This window comes from Tursiops truncatus, chromosome 12 (genome assembly GCF_011762595.2).
Source record: "Tursiops truncatus isolate mTurTru1 chromosome 12, mTurTru1.mat.Y, whole genome shotgun sequence".
Classification (NCBI taxonomy): domain Eukaryota; kingdom Metazoa; phylum Chordata; class Mammalia; order Artiodactyla; family Delphinidae; genus Tursiops; species Tursiops truncatus.
In genome coordinates, this window is record NC_047045.1 from 74,451,764 (window position 1) to 74,471,552 (window position 19,789).

The 19,789-nt window shown below is 43.3% G+C and overlaps 1 protein-coding gene and 2 non-coding genes across 13 annotated transcripts in view; 2 read left to right on the forward strand and 1 right to left on the reverse strand.

Moving 5' to 3' along the window:
- The window catches only part of MTHFD1L (methylenetetrahydrofolate dehydrogenase (NADP+ dependent) 1 like), a 197,178-nt gene that overhangs the window by 3,240 nt on the left and 174,149 nt on the right, over positions 1-19,789 (forward strand). For 10 of the 11 annotated variants that reach the window (XR_012324912.1, XM_033867839.2, XM_073789737.1 and 7 more), the window contains exons 2-7: positions 1,734-1,818; positions 2,974-3,024; positions 3,130-3,183; positions 7,261-7,385; positions 9,651-9,751; positions 11,171-11,307. Coding sequence is in view for 10 of the 11 variants with exons in the window: in XM_033867839.2 (XP_033723730.1) it covers positions 1,734-1,818; positions 2,974-3,024; positions 3,130-3,183; positions 7,261-7,385; positions 9,651-9,751; positions 11,171-11,307 (553 nt within the window). In the remaining variant the exon portion in view is untranslated. Of the gene's footprint in view, positions 1-117; positions 305-1,733; positions 1,819-2,973; positions 3,025-3,129; positions 3,184-7,260; positions 7,386-9,650; positions 9,752-11,170; positions 11,308-19,789 lie in introns of all 11 variants that reach the window. The other variant, XM_033867841.2, reaches the window with a different exon arrangement.
- LOC117307575 (small nucleolar RNA SNORA70) lies at positions 10,509-10,642 on the forward strand. Its single transcript, XR_004521342.1, has one exon. It is a non-coding gene; the product is annotated as a small nucleolar RNA SNORA70 (small nucleolar RNA).
- On the reverse strand, positions 17,188-17,261 carry TRNAK-UUU (transfer RNA lysine (anticodon UUU)). Its single transcript has one exon. It is a non-coding gene; the product is annotated as a tRNA-Lys (tRNA).

Consider the following 19,789-nt stretch of genomic DNA (forward strand, 5'->3'; position numbering starts at 1 on the left):
CCTGAGTGCTTCAGGGCCACCCAGACTCCTTGTTGAAGACACACATTCCCAGGCCCCACCCAGACTTAGGGAGTCCGACTTTCTGGGCTGAGTCACAAAGCCTTTCTCTTTACCAAGCTTTCCAGATGACCCATATACACATTGCCAAGAACCACTTGGGACCCGCACTCCAGTGCCTTCCCACACTAGCCAGAAATGAGGACCCAGTGTGGCCCAAATTAGCAGCCAAGAAAGGCAGAGAACCTGCATACGGCGCGTCCTCAGCCGCATGTTGTTGGACAGAAGATTCTTGCTCGTTTATAAGGTGATTTGTGAACTTTCACATATAGTCTGGTTTATCAACACAACAATACAATTGTTTCACTGGGAATCAAGTTGCTTTATCCCAAGTGTTTAAAAACAAACCAAAACCTTCCTGGGTTGTAGACAGCTGCATGCCCATTTACTCTATGTCTTCTAGCCCAGCTGACTGTGGGAAGGCTCATCCTGGTTGAGTTTTGAAGCCTTTAAACGTTTTCCGAGCACCCTTCTCTCCTCATCCACCTACAAGAGCAGTGCCTGCCAGTTACATTCGTCAAATTCTTCTCTAAAACTGGGAGGAGTTTTGCCCCTGGCCATTCTGCCTTGTCCCTTTGCTCATGGCCATTTATTGCTGATGGGATCTGGCTGGAAGTTCCCCTTGCATTTTTTGAAAGCTGTTGTGCATGCAAGACCCTGATGGAGACAAGAGATGATCCTTAGAGGTGGTCTTAAGCACTGAAGCTTGGGTGCTGCCTTGGCTAAGCCTTTTGTCTATTATTGTGAGAGGAAAAAGAGCCAACTTTCTTTTTTTAATTTTTTATTTAATATTTTTAATTAAAAATTTTTATTGAAATATAGTTGATTTACAATGTTGTGTTCCAGGTATACAGCAAAGTGGTTCAGTTATACATAATTGTCTATATGTATATAGATAGATATATCTTTTTCAGATTCTTTTCCATTATAGGCTGTTACAAGATACTGAGTATAGTTCCCTGTGCTATATAGTAGGTCCTTGTTGTTTGTCTATTTTATATATAGTAATGTGTATCTGTTAATCCCAAACTCCTAATTTATCCCTCCCCCCCTTCCCCTTTCGTAACCATAAGATTGTTTTCTATGTCTGTGGGTCTGTTTCTGTTTTGTAAATAAGTTCATTCGTAAGAGCCAACTTTTTTTTTTAATACATTTATTATTTATTTATTTTTGGCTGTGTTGGGTCTTAGTTGCACACGGGCTTTCTCTAGTTGCAGCAAGCAGGGGCTGCTCTTAGTTGCGGTGTGCGGCCTTCTCATTGTGGTGGCTTCTCTTGTTGCAGAGCACAGGCTCTGGGCGCGCGGGCTCAGTAGTTGCAGCACACGGGCTCAGAAGCTGTGGCTCGCGGGCTCTAGAGCGCAGGCTCAGTAGTTGTGGCGCACAGGCTTAGTTGCTCCGCGGCATGTGGGATCTTCCCGGACCAGGGCTCGAACCCCTGACCCGTGCATTGGCAGGCGGATTCTTAACCACTGCGCCATGGGGGAAGCCCTACGCCAGGTATTTCATGATTGTTCTCCTCCCCCTCCCTCCACCCTTTCCACACTTAGAGGAGCCTGTCCTTGTGCTGTCTAATTAGTTTCATTTAGAGTAGAAAACCTTCTAAGAAAATGTGTTGTATCCATCCTTTCTAGTCATTAACCTAGACCTGACTATGTTGTTTTTCTTTCTCAATGCAGAGACATCATTCAGAATTCGAAAGAAGTTCTGAGTTTATTGCAAGGAAAAAACCCTGCCTTTAAGCCGGTTCTTGCTATTATTCAGGTAAGCTAAGAATGTGGTTCTGTCTTGCTATTTTAGGATGTCTTCTAATTTAGAAGACAACTGTACACAGGTGACCAGCTGCATTTCTTGTCACAGAAGTCCCACTCGGGCTTCGGGGATGGAGGAGAAAGCTCATGTGGAAATATTGTCATTTCCCCCTTTATCTGGTCATTTTGCCGCTTCAGGATTACAGGTTAGGTACCACTCTGTCTGAGTCTGTCTCCTTTTGGTGCGGATACCTTCCAGAGGTCAGGAGGTAGGTGCTCATGTAAGTTGCATTACACAGGATATAATGTGGTCCATTATAAATGCTGATCAGATGTGATTTGAGTGGGATGGGAAAAAACATTCCACTTTGTTTCTGTGGAAGACAGATGCTTGCTGAGACATGGTATTTGGTGATCTTACTACTCAGTCTTTTCAAGCCTGCCATGAGTCTGAAGGGCCAAAAGCCATGGCATGGCAGGACTTGGGAGTTCCATGTCTGTGTTCTAGCCACGGCCCCTTCATTGCCAGCTGCAGTTGGCACTGTTTGCCACCCTTATTGGCACACCCAGGTGACGCAGGTGCAGGGAAGTGGTGCGCTGGGCCGAGCCTGTAAGGTCACACAGCCCAGCAGTTGAGCTGCCTCTGTGGTTTTGGGTGCACGCTTAATGCATCAGAGTAGCAGCCTCTAGTTTCATCAGCGCTGTGTTTTCAAGACTGGAGAGCTATGCTCAAGTCACTCTGGGGCCTGCGTTCTTTGGGGTCTGTTTCCTCACCCCCTACAAAGATAAGCAAGTGAGAAGAGTGGAAAGAAAAGCGAAACAAGAGCCTGGCCTCCTGGAATTCTGCTCATTGGTAGCTTTTCACCCAAGGGCAAGTCCTAAACACCCGTCTTAGGTGTCCTCACTTAGAAAGGAATGCTGCCTATGCGGCTATATACGCCCTATGAGGAGTATTATTTTCAAAAGTGATATATCTTAAAGCCTGAGAAACTGACATGTGGAGAAATACCAGCCCTTAGTCCCCTTTTATGAGCAATAAGATTCTTTTTCTGCATTTCCCTATCATCTTTGTAGTCAGATAATGTATAATCACAGAATTAGTCTTTGTATTGTTTTGTACCTTTTCAAGGTATTTTTTATATTCCCCTTCTTGCTCTCCTTTCCCAAGGCAGGTGATGATAACTTGATGCAGGAAGTAAACCAGAATTTGGCTGAGGAGGTAAGGATTGTTGATTTTTTGAATGATTTTAAAACTTCATTTTAATTTTCGGGTGACAGATTCATTTTCTCTCCGTGACAAAATCGCCCTATGCTCTCTTTGCAGGCTGGTCTGAACATCACTCACATCTGTCTTCCTGCAGATAGCAGTGAAGATGAGGTAATACAGCAGCACACTTAACCCTTATTTTGTGTTCCTCTTCAGTCCTAACAGACCTCTTAACATCTCTTAGTTGTGGTCAGAACTGAACAAGCCTTTTCTTAGGGCTGAACTTGTAGAGGGAATAGTTCATTTTTCCCACTCGTGTAGATGCCCCTTGATCTATCTGTCCCTTACCATGTTTCTTTTTTTTTAATTGAAGTATAGTTGATTTATAATGTTGTATTAGTTTCTGGTGTATAACAAAGTGACTCAGTTATACATATACATTTATGTATTCTTTTCCATTATGGTTTATTACCATATCGAATATAGTTCCCTGTGCTATTCAGTATGACCTTGTTGTTATCTCCTTACCATGTGTTTCTGTTGAGGATGTGACCTATGATGTGGTGACTTTGGTTGTGTTTCTTCAGCCGTAGCAACAGCATCGTCTAGTGGAAATTATCAGTGTCTGGAGGACTAGTTCTGGTTTGCAGTGTCCTGACAGGTTGTTTGACCTTGCTTGGACCGTTCTTTGGTTTCTCTGGGTCTCAGTTGCCCTGTCGATAAAATAAAGGAGAAGATATTTTTCAGGCTAACCTTGTGTGAATCCTTCAGTGGTGTTTGGGGGCAGCTGATGAAAATCCACCATAGGGGGGCTTCCCTGGTGGCGCAGTGGTTGAGAGTCCGCCTGCCGATGCAGGGGACGCGGGTTCGTGCCCCGGTCCGGGAAGATCCCACATACCACGGAGCGGCTGGGCCCGTGAGCCATGGCCACTGAGCCTGCGCGTCCAGAGCCTGTGCTCCGCAACGGGAGAGGCCACAACAGTGAGAGGCCCGCGTACCGCAAAAAAAAAAAAAAAAGAGAGAAAAACCACCACAGGGTTCTTTTGTTGCTACTGTATGTGCTTTAGTTGTTTCCACCAGCAGGGCAGACCAGTCCTCATAAGTGTCATCTCAAGCGTGGGAGAAGCAGTCACCCCTATAAGTAGGGCCTAGGAAACTGGACCACGGGCCATCCTGGTGTCTCCTCCTTCTATGGCTAGGTTTTCTTCAGACTGGCTGTGGCAGTGCTGAAAACCTTAAGTAATCTGGAATAACACAGAAGTTTTTTGTATGTGAATAAAGTTTAGCAGTAGGCAGTCCCCGGCTGGTGTGGTGGCGTCACTGAGTCGTTAGGACCTCAGGGGCTCCCTGGATCTTGCTGCGCTGTGGTCTTTGTTGTGTTGCCTCATCCAGGATGGCAGATTCAGCGCTACAGGTCACATCCACATTCCAGCCAGTGTCAAAGAGAAAATAAATCCAGTCTCAGTGAGGAGAGACATAATCTGAAAGGATTATTGCAAGGTGGGGAAAGGGACTGCACACTCTGCCCGTAAGCTCGACAGAGAGGTCAGCAAAAGGCTTCTCTTCTATAGGGAGGAAAGAACCCAGTGTGAGAAAAGTGGGATGAAAGGGTGGCTTGATTGGATAGGAGATTAGAGAATGTTTTACCCCGAGGCCAGCCTATTCTCCCAGGGAGGTTGGGTGGTGGTAGAGCTGTTGGCCAATCAGACCGAGGGTAGGTCAAAGGTTAGGAACCTGGGGGAAGGGAAGAAGCTTACCCAGAGTTTGGTTAACAGACATTTTGTGCCGATGGATCAGTGGAGACCAGCAGTTCAAGTAAATCATTTATGAACGAAGAATAGAACTTTGTGGGGTCTGGAGACGAGGGAGCATTGGATGGTCGTGTCAGAATCATATGGGGAAGGTGGTTCTTTGCAGTCCACAAAGGATGGGGGCATTTCTTAACCATCCCTGTTTTCCAGGACCACAGGGCTTAGTTCAACAAGTTCTTATCACCAGCAAGAAAAAGGAAGGACAAAGACCAAAGTCAGGATCCCAGTCTTTCTCCTGAAAGCCACAGTTCTGCTTCCATTCCACTGGCCTGACCTAATTGCTTGGCCTTTTTGCAAGGGAGGCGAGAAATGTGGTCTTTATACCAAGTGGCCCAAGATCATTTCTAGCACAGCTAAAAATTAAGAGTTCATTACTAAGAAAGAACAGAAATTGGATATTGGGCAAACAGTTTCTACCACACTTGCCATTGTAAGATATTACCAATACTGACACCTGTCCTACCAGTACTAACAGAATGCAGAGAAAGTTGTTTTCCCTTTGCAAAGGACACTCATTTTCTGCAGTAGAATTTGCATGTTCTTAGATTGTTTTGCCGCTGGTATTGATAGCCCTTGACTTTTTTTTCCCCCTTGGCTTATTTAATTTTTTTCATTCAAATTTTTTTTCCAGTTTGTCACCGTATTTTTTTTAAATTCTTATTGGAGTATAGTTGCTTTACAATACTGTGTTAGTTTATACTGTACAGCAAAGTGAATCAGCTGTATGTATACGCATATCCCCTCTTTTTTTGGATTTCCTCCTCCTTTAGGTTCCCCTTGGCTCATTTTTTTGACAAGGAGTCACTTATTCACTCTTTTTCTTTGAAATTCTGATAAATGGGAATTTATATGATGGTGTTATTATGTTGGAAAAGAGTAAGGATCTTAATTTATTAAGATTTTGTTGTCATTGTTACCTCTAACTACGTTGGAGGTAACAGTAGTACCCTCACTTCATTCTGGCTGGGCTCTGTGTATAGATGCCACCCCGTCTGACCACCCCCTACCTGCCATCACTCCATATCAATTTCAGAGATTATACTATTATTATTGTTATTTTTTTGGTCATTTTATTTATTTATTTATTTGGCTGCATTGGGTCTTCGTTGCTGTGCACGGGCTTTCTCTCTAGTTGCAGCGAGCGGGGGCTACGCTTTGCTGCGGTGCACGGGCTTCTCATTGCTATGGCTTCTCTTGCTGTGGAGCACGGGCCCTAGGCAAGTGGGCTTCAGTAGTTGCAGCACACAGGCTCAGTAGTTGTGTCTCACAGGCTCTAGAGCGCGGGCTCAGTAGTTGTGGTGCACGGGCTTAGTTACTCAGAGGCATGTGGGATCTTCCTGGACCAGGGATTGAACCCGTGTCCCCTGCATTGGCAGGCAGATTCTTAACCACTGTGCCACCAGGGAAGTCCCTGTTGTTATTGTTGTTATTGGTCTTGTCTTCTCTACTAGAATATAAGCTCCATGAGGGCAGATATTTTTTACAACTGTATTTCCTTTACTCAGAACTGGTACAAGGTAGATATTCAAAACATTCAACATTTGTTGAATGAATGACAGAATGATGAATATTAAACAAAATTTTCTTTCTGAGTTTTCTGAATATATCAAATAGCTTTTTCTTCTCTTACCAGGTAGAAATACCATCATGATTTTTGCTAGATAGTCAAACAGAAATGGTAAACTAACACTTCTCATAGTGAGATCCATATCTACGAGTTAGAATCTCTCTTAGTTATCAACAAGTAACATTGCTAAGTGAAATCCTGGCGTAAAATAGAGGTAAACAGAGAGGCCAGAGCATTGCTTATTTAAAGACATACGTGGCCATTCAATATCGATTATATTAGCTTCCCAAACTGCTTTGGTCTTTTTCATAAACAGCAAATTATTTTAGTGTTTCCTGTAAAATGGAGCTATCTATGCTTAGAGGTTTTCCGTCATAAGCCTTTGGAAATGCTTTCTACATGCCATTCTGGTCCAGAGAACAGGAGGGCCTGAGTGTCATGATTAGTAAGCTTTGGTTAAGCACAGTGTGCTTGAAACACAGGCTTCTCTGGGCCAGGTTGGAATGCTCGAGGTTCCTGAGTCCTGGCCTCCCTGAAAGTTGGCATTGCATTGGGCTCAGATCTGATTGTGGACAGGGAATTGTCTTTTGCTGATCTCAGCTTTATTAACTGTTGAACTTTGGTTTTGTTTTGTTCTGTTCTGGCAGAGAATAGAGCGATAAGAAGGACTTGAAGTCACTAAAAAATTCAGCCAAGCTTTTATAAACGTGGTTAGAGGGAACGTAGACTTCTTCATTCTGCTTTACACCAGGTCTTCAACAAGGAGAAAAAAGAAACTAAAACAGATGCATTTTCATGAATCTATTTTTGACATAAAGTGTCTGTTCTTGGGTCTTATTTTTGCAAAACTGACTTTAGTTTTCACTTTAGATCATAGATGAGATCCTGAAGATTAATGAAGACACCAGAATACATGGCCTTGCCCTTCAGATCTCCGAGACCTCATTTAGCAACAAAATCCTCAATGCCTTGAAACCAGAAAAAGATGTGGATGGGTGAGAACATAGAAAAGAAAACAATCGACTCATTGCTAAACTAGTTTTTCTACTGTGAATTCCTTAAAATTCTTCTCTTTCAGCTATGTCAGTAATTGAGCCATGAATGAAATCATTCTAAATATTTCAGGAGTTGGAGGGCTTGTAAAATTATGCTTAAGGAAGTACGTATTTGAGAAAATACACTTGCCCTTTGGTAGTGCTTGGGTGCCATTTTGGCCGAATCATACTCACTTGAGAAGCTCCTGTCTGACCTACAGAGTCCTTAGCCAGCTCTCCTCTTCTAATAGCTTTTCCTTTTCCTTAATAATTCTACCAAACGAGAGAAAAAACCCAGGGACCTGCTTCACCACAGTAGCACATTCTGCCGTAGTCCCAGGCCAGCGGAGGAAAACAAAGCAAGCACTTACATTCATAACGTGAGGTTTTATTTGAAATTTGAGGGGAAAACTGTGAATATCAGGTGCTCTGATATTGGTCTTAGACTCATGTCATGACGTAAGCTTCATGGGACAGGGAATACTGACCATCCATATGGGAGTTCATGATGTTTCCTGGAAGTTAAAAACCTCATCTTCCTACATGGAAATAAGAAATGTTTGTATCGTGGCCAGAAAGAACGTGATATATTTAGCATTCCAGGGTCGTAAGCAAATTTATAACGTTAGTCTTGTAGGGACTGGATTGAGTGACCAGCACCTCACTGGCATACCCATGTTCCCCCATTATCCTAGCCTTCTCTTGTGACTTAGGGCAGACTCAAACATGGGTAGAAGATTGTCATGAAAATCTCCGATCCTATAGCAGATAAACCATAAAGGGGGAAGAGGCTCTAATCAATTAGAAAACATCCAGAATCCTAGGGTATCGAGATGTAGTTTCCAGTCTTTCATAAAAAGAGAGAATTATGAAAAGTTTTCCAAGTATCTCTATTTTGTTACTAACCTGTATTGAGACCATCAATTTAAGCTAAATAGTTAGGGACTATTTTGTCCTTGGTTTGACCAAGGAAGAACACAGAAGGCATTGAAAGGACATGGTCCCTCATTTTTTTCCTTGATTTCCTTAAGGAGATAAGTACTGATGTCGAGTGGGGATCAGACCTTGAATCCAAGTCTTGCTAGGTCACCCCTGATTTCTAGGATTGGTTCTGGACTTTGATATTGATGGAGCTGTAAATTTCCTCAGGATAAAGTGGCTGCAGGACCACAGCATTGCACACATCCAGGGCCACCATTCCATGCCGTCCATTGAACAGAGCTCCCTAGCATTGTGCAGTGAAGCCCCATGTGGCCTCCAGCTGCGGTCCTGCTGTCCAGGCAGAACCAGAACGCCCGACGTCGTCCTGACTCCTAGGGACCACGTTGGAGTTGCCTGAGGGACTGCTCTAGAAGCTAATGACCTCTATTCCTGCTCACTCTTTCATTTCTATTTAATAATTTAATATATCCTACCTATCTGTCGATGAAAATTCAATTAACGATCAAGTTAAGAAGGAAGAAAGGGAATTTTATTCAAGCCAAACCAGGGCTTATAACCCAGGAAGCAGATTCTCAGGAAGCTCTGAGAACTGTTCCGCCTGTTAGAAGTCGAAGGCACAGTCAGATACATCTTTGAGAGAAAGGATCGAACATCAAAATGACATACTGATGTTTTACGTAAAGTTCACCAAGGACACATAGTCCAGGTCAGCATGTACAGAGCGAGCAGCAAGTCACCATGACCCCCTACAGAGCTGGGAAAGAACACTGGTCTTTTAAGAAGTTACACCGCTAGTGTCAGAAGAAAAAAATAAGCAGGGATTCTCATCTTTGAAGAGCTCTGGTTAATGGTTTTTTTTTTGCGGTACGCGGGCCTCTCACTGCTGTGGCCTCTCCCGTTGCGGAGCACAGGCTCCGGATGCACAGGCTCAGCGGCCATGGCTCACGGGCGCAGCCGCTCCACGGCATGTGGGATCTTCCCGGACCGGGGCACGAACCCGTGTCCCCTGCATCGGCAGGCGGACTCTCAACCACTGCGCCACCAGGGAAGCCCTGGTTAATGTTTAACCAAGATACACACTGCACATGAGGGAGGGAAGAGGCCCAAACAACCACGCAGAGAGAATTTTATATTTAATTTTTTCTTGTCCTGCCTTAAAAGATAAATTGTATTTCATCGTATCAAATATTGACTTGGTTGTTATTTGGGATTAATTCATGTGGATTACAGATGAGTGAGTTTTGGCCAAGCTTGACTGACTTGTTCTCTTATTTTTGGATTCAGAGTAACGGATGTAAACCTGGGGAAGTTGGTACGTGGGGATGCCCATGAGTGTTTTGTTTCACCTGTGGCCAGAGCTGTAATTGAACTTCTTGAAAAGTCAGGTATGATGCTCCTTCAGAAATGTTGCTATTTTCTATTTTTTGTTATTTATGTGAGTTTTTAGTAAGGATTTGCTTCTGGAAGATACTTATTGAAACACAGAAGCGATACTCAGTGTCAGCTTTATTTTTCTCATCTTTTAGGAGATATGAATGACTGGCAAATTTCTCTAATAAAGATTAGCTGTATTATAATTTTAAAGAGAAATTGGTAAAGATGAATGATTAACCTGTGTTTTCTCAGTTTCTCTTACGAAACCTTCAAAATAACCACAATGAAAAATGTTTCAAGTTTCAGCTCATATCTGTCAATATGTAAACCTAGATAAGTTTTATATTTAAAACTTAAATGAAGAAGCTGTCAGATATAGTTTCGGGTATAGAAACCTAGATTAGGATCTATCAGTGAGCAGTATCTCTTTCAGTAATCAGTATTTAATTTTTTCTGTACACCAGCTTGAGTGAAAAGGAGACAATGCCCCTCCCCTACACCCAAACATGAAATGATTGAACAAAAATTCCAAAATATATACCAAAGTTCTATTAGAAGATTAACTTTCAAGATATACCTTTAGGACATTAGCCATTAAGCTCAAGTCTCTGAGATAATCCGTATAGACAGTGTTTTTCCATCACATGGATAATTAGAATGATGATTCTAGGTCACTCTACCATAAAGTTTGCAAAGAAGGAATAAGTTATGGCTTATAGTCATTGTAGGTTTGGTACTCAGAGGGCCAAGTTTTCAAAGGCGATTTTTTTGCAGCCTATTAAGCCAACCCTGCTCTTTTCCCCGTGGGAGCCCAGTGTGCAATGGTTGCAAACAGCAGCCTCCTTGGTAGTGTGTGCAGCCTCTTGCCTGTATGGGTTGCCCTCAGGGACTTCGAGACAGCCCTTTCCAGTGGACGTTCATGTCTGCCATGCTGTCCCCAGTCTGGGCTCCAGACAGGTATGTGCGGTGCCTTTGGAAAGCCCCGGGGCACAGTGGCCTGGGTCCACATTGGCCAAATCGTAATGCCCATCCGCGCCAAGCTGCCGAACAAGGAATATGTGATTGAGGCCCTGCACAGGCCGAGTTCAAGTTCCCTGGCCACCAGAAGATTCGCATCTCCAAGAAGTGGGGATTTACTAAGTTTAATGTGGATGAATATGAAAACATGGTGGTAGAAAAGTGGCTCATCCCAGATAGCTGTGGGATCAAATACATCCCTAATCGTGGCCCCTTGGACAAACGGCAAGCCCTTCACTCATGAGAGCATTGGCGCTGTCCCCTCCTTAATCACGCCCACCAATAAATGCTGCTTTCCTGTCCAAAAAATTAAATTAAATTAAAATAAAAGCTATTTTTCCTTACATTAAAGCTGTATGGGAGGAAGACTTTGAAGTTTTGATTATAATACTGAATTTCCATTTGGTGGGTAGGTGTCAACTTAGATGGAAAGAAGATCTTGGTAATAGGAGCCCATGGGTCTTTGGAAGCCACCCTGCAATGCCTGTTCCAGAGAAAAGGGTCCATGACAATGAGCTCCCAGTGGAAAACACCTCAGCTTCAAAGCAAGGTAAGCATCTTTCATGTTGGAAACATATCCTTCAGTGCCTATATTAGAAAAGGAGGACTGAAATGCATAGGCTGATCGTTTAACGTAAAAAGTTAGAGAAAGAACAGCAGAAAATCTCAAAGGATGAAAACAAAAGAGCAGAGATTACTGAAATAGAAAACAAATATGTAATATGAGAGGTTATCAGCAAAGCCGAAAGATAGTTCTTGGAAAAATCTAGTAAAATAGACACACCACTAGCCAAAGTAATTAAGACAAAAAGAGAGAACACCAGCAATGTTAGGAACAAACAAGGGGACATAACCACAGAAGCAAAAATTATTTTTTAAAAAGGAGAATATGAACAACTTTATGTTGATAAATTTGAAAAATTGTATGGAATGAAAACTTGTCCTAGAAACTGTGACCTACAAAACGGATTCAAGTAAAATTGAGTAGTCTTATATATAATTGAAGACATTGAATCAGTCTACCCAGCAAACAAGCAAACAAAAAAAGGCACTAGGTCGTTTTATAAATGAGTTACCACAGGAAAGAACATTTTCTCTGGAGAATAGAAAAAGAACATTTCCTAACTCATTGTATGAGTGCCCAGTGCAGACAATGACAAGATGCTAAGGGATAATTACAGGCCAATTTCACCTATAACATAGATGAAATAATCGTTAGCAAAATAGAAAACCAAATCCACTATCCCATTGGGACTATCATAGGATTGCAGGGGGGTCTGACATTAAAATCTGTTAAAATGTATTAATGTAATTTACCACATTATCAGATTAAAAACTATACTGTCACCATAGTAGATGCAGAAAAGTCACTAGGTAAAATCTAATATTCATTATGATTTTTTCCTGAGAAAAACATTAGACTAGGAATTTAAGGAAATTCCTTAACAAGATAAAACATCTATAAAAACTTAGAGTGAAAAATCTCATTTAACAGTGACATTAGAAACATTTTCTTAAATTAGGAAAGACAAGGGCGCCTGTTATTAGTACTCCTAACCAGCATTGTGTGGGAATTCCTAGACAATGCAGTAATATGAAGAAAGAAAGGAAGAAAATTCATAATGATCGGAAAGGAAGACACCAAACTGTCATCAATCCTGGGTAATATGATTACATAAAAAGTCCAAAAGAACCTATTAAAATATCAGAATTAGTAAGAGTTCATCTGGGTTCTTGGATATAAGATCAACATGCAAAAATCAATTGCATTTCTAAACACTACTCCCCACAGTTAGAAAATTAATTTTTAAAGAAATACAGTTTATGATAACAATGAGAATATAAGATATCTAGGAATATATTTAACAAAAGTTATTTCTGACCTTTTGAAAGAAATTATATAATTTTGATGAATGTCATTAAGAAGACCCAATTAAAAGCAGAGATACCATATTCACGGATAAGAAGGCTCATCTTTTTTTTTCCTCTTTAATTAATTAATTAATTTATTTTATTTATTTATTTTTGGCTGCACTGGGTCTTCCTTGCTGCGTGCGTGCTTCCTCTAGTTGCGGAGAGCGAGGACTACTCTTCGTTGCGGTGCGCGGGCTTCTCATTGCGGTGGCTTCTCTTGTTGCGGAGCATGGGCTCTAGGCACGCGGGCTTCCGTAGTTGTGGCTCACGGGCTCTAGAGCACAGGCTCAGTAGTTGTGGCGCATGGGCTTCATTGCTCCGTGGTATGTGGGAACTTCCCGGACCAGGGCTTGAACCCATATCCCCTGCATCGGCAGGTGGATTCATAACCACTGTGCCACCAGGGAAGCCCAATAAGACTTGTCTTAAAGGTACTAATTCTCCCCAAATCAGTCTATAAATTAGAATCAGAATCCTGACGTAGGGCTTCCCTGGTGGCGCAGTGGTCGAGAGTCCGCCTGCCGATGCAGGGGACGCGCGTTCGTGCTCCGGTCTGGGAGGATCCCACATGCCACGGAGTGGCTGGGCCCGTGAGCTGTGGCCGCTGAGCCTGCGCGTCCGGGGCCTGTGCTTTGCAACGGGAGGCCACAGCAGTGAGAGGCCCTCATACCACAAGAAAAAAAAAAAGAACCCTGACATAATATTATTGTGTAGACGTTGACAAGCTGATTCCATTTACATGGAAGCACAAGGACAAAAACAAGACAGTTTTGAGGAAAACTAAAGCTGTAAATATCAACAAGAAAGAATTTTTAAAAACAGCATTCATTGGAAAAAATCACGTTGCAGAAGGCTGTATTTCATCTAACACCATTTATATAGGGTTTTAAATCAGTACCACGTATATATTTTTAGGGCTCCATACATATAAAGTAAAAGTATAAAGAAAGGAGTAGAAACTGTGAACCAGATCAGGAAAACCATGACAGGACAAAGATGTGCAGGTAGGTAAGAGGAGACTAGGGGACCTTCACTTGTGTTGGTCATGCCTTTCCTTCAACTAGCCAATGGGCGGGATGTCCAGGTGTGTTATGTTATTCTTTTACATTTCCATGTCTGAAATAGTTAATAAAGTTTTTAATTTCAAAAACTGACAATGAATTTCACAGATTTCAAGCAAAGTGAAGTTAAATTAAAAGCGCATTAAGTACAATAAATTAACTAAAATCTAAAAATACATGGTCTTCACTTCGCAGCGTGAGGATGGAAACCAACAAGTTGTAGTCCTGTCCAGGGGAGACGGGCCTCTCGACTGAGATTTGTAATTTTTCAGTGGCAGGTGGATCTGATGTACATAATTGCTTCTTGTTTTAAAATAGCCCAGCAACATGGTCTTGCAATTAAACTCAAACCTATGTGCTTTTTCAGTGGTCACCACGTGGTGGCAGCCTATTCAAGAAAATTCAAGGACAATGTTTCATACTTCATAGAGGCCAGGATTTTAGGTTGGGAAGCTTAGTAGAAGAGGACAGTAAACTTGCCCTGAACTGAACAGCTGTGACGAAAAAGAGAAAAATGCCTTCATTGGCAATTCAGTGTTTTCACAGCTGTCACAGATACTTTTGCTAGTTGTATCTGTATTTTTGAACAACAAAGACATCTTTCAAAGTGCTTTTTTTATTATGGAAATAAATCACCTTGACTCTTTCGGATAAAGCTCACCCTGACTTTGAGAATGATGATTACAAGGCTTTATTCTCTAGAGAATCTAGAAATTGAATAGCATTCCGGTTCCCGCATGTCTAAGAAGGCTCTTTTCAATAGCTGACGTTGCACGCACATTTTGTTTTCCTAAGTCCGTGGCACTTAGAGTGGCACCGCTGTGAATCTTATAGGCTGTCAACTTCCACTCTTTTTATTGCTTCAACTTTATAGCCAAAAATAGGGAAAAATTCCGGGCTCCCTGTACTTGTCTTTAAAGTTCACTTGGTCTCTGGTGTTTGGCCCTCTCTACCTGGCTTACTTACATACAACAGGCTCCCCTCACACCACAGGATAAAGGCTGTATCTTTCCATTTTTTGGTGCTAGGAGCCAACTTCACTAGTCACTTACCTCCCCGCTGATAGGCCTCCATGCTTCTGCCTGACATTTGACGTTTCAGTATTCCTACATTTTCTTTCTAAAACACAGGCCATTGCGGGGCCTGGTTTCAGAGGGTCAGTGCGCCCTCCGCAGACCACAGTGACTGCAATTAATGTGGTGCAAAGAACAGCCAGGCCCAAGTTAGTGTCCAGGACACCTGAACGGGACAGGCTGTGTCCACCCTCGGAAAGCCTCCACTGTGAGAATCCTTGAAAGTATAAATTTAACAACAGATTCGGATTTTTGTTTTCTGATTCCATCGACAATGCATTTTAAGATGATAGTGCATTATAAGTGCATCTGAACAGTGCATTTTAAGATTATGGCCCATTTATCTTCTCATTATCAACAATGCTAAGTATCAGGGAGAGCAAAGAGCAAGCAAAGGATTATAGCTATTAGGTCACAGGACGTTATCTTTGAAAAGCATTTCTTACCTGCTTGTTTGTACCTGACATGGGACAAGACCCCCTGTTGGCCATCTGGTGGGGGATTTCCAAAACCAGGGGGGTGAGGGTTTGGGGATCAGGAGGGGACTGTAACACTGGAGTCCTGTCCACCACCTCCTGAACTACACGTAGCCTTTCAAGTTTGGGATGACCTTGAAGCAGTCGCAGCCTGCTGCAACCAGTAGGAACTGTCTTTGAAGGTCTGGAGTCAGAGACAACATTTGTGTTTTCGGGAAGCAATAAAACATAGGCGTTGGTGGAGACAGCTCTGGATTCAAGCCTTATCTGTTTAACGTCTCTGAGCCTGTCTCCTTATGTGGTGAATGGGGATCATAATACTCCCTGCCTCATGGGGCTGCTGTGAGAATTCAGTGATCACGTAAGTTTGCTTAGCACAGGATCCCTGGTAATAGCTTGGCTGTTACTGATGGTGAGTCAGGAAGGACACTGGCAAGTTTCACCATACGGATGTGCAGTTGATCCTCAGTGTGGAAATGGAAAGGCCAGTGGGTAATCACACTGTAAGGAGGTAATAAAAAATCAGGACCCAGGGTTCCTTATTGGAGGAAAACTAAGAGACAGTGTCCCTGAGAGAGTGGGTGCCCAGCTTTGGCCAGTCTGGGCTCTCCCTCTGGTCCTCACCTCCAGGGCTGTGGACCTCTTCCTTCCCTGATGCCTGTGTTACTCAAGCTGCTCCACTTCAGATCATGTCTCCTGGGGATTCCTGGTTTACCAGTCACTCCTTCCAGGAATAGTAGTCCTTCCTACGATTTTGAGGAGTAGTTACATTGAGTTAGTTACATAGAAATGGATCCCTTCTCTAACAGCCTGCCTAGATCTAAAGATAGTCTTTGGATACTGATTACGCATGAAATCTCATGGAGTCTGAACATGAGAATTGAGATTTGCCTTTTTAGAGAAGTACAGGAAAGAGAGTTGACTTCTGTATTTGGTAGCTTGATAGTTTATGCCCCTCTGAGTGTATGATTGAAAATTAAGAATAAGTTTCCTGCTTTGTTTTGCAGCATCAAAACAAAGATGCATTCTGCTTTGAGAGGCATTCTGTATTTACATGGGAGAGGGGAAGAATGTCTGGGCACTGACCCAAATCAGCTACACACTGTGGAGCATCAGCTGTTGGTACCCCAAAGCACTGGGTGTGATGTTTTTGGGTCCAGATAAGGAATCGCCCTCCTTCCTCCACCCAAACGAAGGCCCCTCACTCAGCTCCCCAGGCCCCTGGAGTGGAATGACACCCTCATGTAGGAGGGGACAGCCATCCGCCCTGTGAAAATGGGCCTAGATATGGAGATGTCCTCTTCCTCACCCCAAGGAGTTCACTCTGATACCAAAAGCAAATGTTCTGCATTTAGTATTTATGAGGCGGAGTGGTACCCCTCTCCTGGGAGGAGAGGCTGGCAGGCGCCCCGGGGCTGTGCTCACACGCCCTCACTTGCTCCGCTGGCTGGAAAGCCTCTTCGGAATCTGTGGTCGGGCGCAGCTGGAAGATGATGGCGAAATGGCCTCCAGCTGCAACGAATCAGGTCGATCCCAGCTGCGTGTATAAGAAATAACCCCAGAATAAGAGAAGCGTTGTATTTTGTTTGTCTCAGAGGATCTTGTTTCTCCTGAGCACGGAGATCGTCAAAACTAGCACTAGCAGAAGAAGGAAAAATACAGGTCTTTCACACTTGAAGGATCAAAGTAGGCTGTTTTCTTGAGCCAAGCTAAATTATCACAAAGTCATTTCCACTTTAAATTCGGTACGTAGCATACAAAAGGCCTTAAAAAGGGAATTGGAAAATTCTAAATATATGTGTATTATACATATGAGATTTTGAAAAAGTAATCTATTTTCCAGAGATTGTGGGGAAAACCCTAGCTTTTGTTTTTTGGCCGAGCCACGTGGCTTACAGGATCTTAGTTCCCTGACCGGGGATCGAACCCCAGGCTGACGGCAGTAAAAGCACCAAGTCCTAACCACTGGACCACCAGGGAATTCCTGGAAAACCCTAGCTTTTTTTTGGGGGGGGGTATGCGGGCCTCTCACCGTTGTGGCCTCTCCCGTTGTGGAGCACAGGCTCCGGACGCACAGGCTCAGTGGCCATGGTTCACGGGCCCAGCCGCTCCACGGCATGTGGGATCTTCCCGGACCGGAGCACGAACCCGTGTCCCCTGCATCGGCAGGCAGACTCTCAACCACTGTGCCACCAGGGAAGCCCAACCCTAGCTTTTAAACTGGACTGGATTGGCAAGTTACACAAGTTTTTTTTTCTTTTTTATATTTATAATTTTTAATGCATTTGTCTTTTAAATCGGGTAGGAAATTATAAGTGTAGTTTCAAACCAAAAATACAAGAATACTGGCTTTTCTGGAGATCTTCATTTCTTCACACAGCTTGGAGTTACTGACTAGTGTCTTTTCACTTCTTGTAGAGCAGGTCTAATGGTAACGAACTCCCTCCACTTTGTTTAATATGCAAATGTATTCATTTCTCCCCCTTTTTTTTTTTGAAGTACAGTTTTGCTGGATATAGAATTCTCAGTTGACAGATCTTGTTTTCTTCAGGCACTTTAAATATGTCATCCCACTGCCTTCTGTCCTCCAAGGTTTCTGATGAGCACGATAATTCTTTTTCACCAGAGAGGCTACCCTTAAACCAGTAACATATGGTAACAGCAGTAAGGACGGCTAACAATCATTGGGTTAGTGGTTACTGTGAACCAGGACTGTCCTTCACTTGTGTTATCTCGTTGATTCTGCAGCCATCTTATTAGGCAGGACTCTCACTCTTCCCATATCATAGATGAGGAAATTGAGGCTCAGAGAAGTAAAGAGACTGTGCAAATGTATATAATTTGAAAATCATAGAGGTGGCAGTACAGCCAGTATTTTTAGCCACTAGCCCACGTCAGCTCTTATTCCAGATAATCACAAAACCCAATCTTTAAAAGTACCTTTAAAGTCTAATCTTGAAAACCCAAAAGTATCTGACAGCTCGGATGGGCAACATTAGCGGGACCAAGGCCCAAGACATTAGACTTGGGTTGAGTTCACCACTGCTTCATTCCCACAGTTAATAGTCCCACAGATATCTTCCTAAGATAAGGAAGCCAGTTGCTCCCTGAGCCCTGGGCTTCTCACCACCCCTCCAGGGGCACTCTTCAGAATGGATGTGTCCACCCTCTTGAGAGGGCAGGGTGGGGGGCACCCTGGTCAGGTGTGTGGACATGCAGTACAGCCTCATTGATGTGAGTCCCTCCCCCCACCCCACCCCCCTGTAGTGGCTGGTTGGAGAAGATACCACCGACCCTGGGGCAGCACAGATCTTGTGCCAAGCAAATACCAAGGCTGCTGAGTAATGTGTGATTAAGTGACCTGGATAATGTAGCTCCCTGAGTTTCTTTGACAGATATTTCAACATTCATGGACTGAAAATGCCTTTGGATGTCAGCTCCCATTCCTCTCACTCTTGCTTCTGCCTGATCATTGTCTTGCTTATTAACACCAGAGAAGGAGGTGAATAGAACTTTTTAAAAAGCCCCCAAATCAGGCCATTTATATTTAGCAGCATTGAGAAAGGGATCTGAGAGAATCTGTTGAAACTTGGCGTGAGATCCAAAGGGGGCGTGTGAAGTCTCAGATGGTTCAAGGCAGGTACTGCACAAAGGAAGGGCTCCAGGCTGTGTCCTGCAGAGATCAGGCCAGTGACATCACCTCCCGTCCACCTACAGATCATCCCTGCTTGCCTGTCCGCACCATCGGCAGAGCCTGGCTCTATCTTTTACCCCTTCTTCTCCAGTGTAAATGCTTCCTAAGGATGTAGAATTAGAATACTCTAGTTGGTAGGTCTTAACATAATCTATAATGATAAAGCACCTTACATTTGTGTACAGATTTCGTTTTCAAAGTGTTTTCATATACTAGCGTTATATCCTGAAAGCAAGGTGTTATGTATGGTGCCTTGACCCTGGTTGTCAGTGAAAAGGAGCAGAGCCTGGATATGAATCGGGTCTTATAAACCCCACCTGCCACGGTCTTCCCTCTGCACCTCAGTTCCTCTCTGTCAAGTGCAGCTTCTTCACTTCTCCAAGGAGGCAACTAAGGCCAGAGAGTTACTCAGGGGAAGTGGGATGCAGAAATCCGATGTGCAGCCTAGGGTTCAGAATTGGAAAGCACAAGTATGGCGGGAAATGCGACGCAACGCTGAATTTCCCACAGTCTCATCAATTCACCTTAACTTCAACACGGCATAACCGTAAATCATAAGGCTGTCCTGCCTCTGTTAAGTGGGGCTTGCTTCTCGTGGATCTGGGGACCATAAGTTGGTCTTTTCCACATTTTTGTGCTACGTGGTTCTGAGTCTTTGTCATATTAGATTATCTCTCATCACACATACACACACGCACAGACACACACAGGTGTGAGCTCACGCTCTCTGTGTGTGTCTCAGCCCTACTTTTTAGTTTTATTTCTTCCTAGGATGCGAGAAAGGGAATAATTCTTTTTTTTTTTTTTTTTTTTT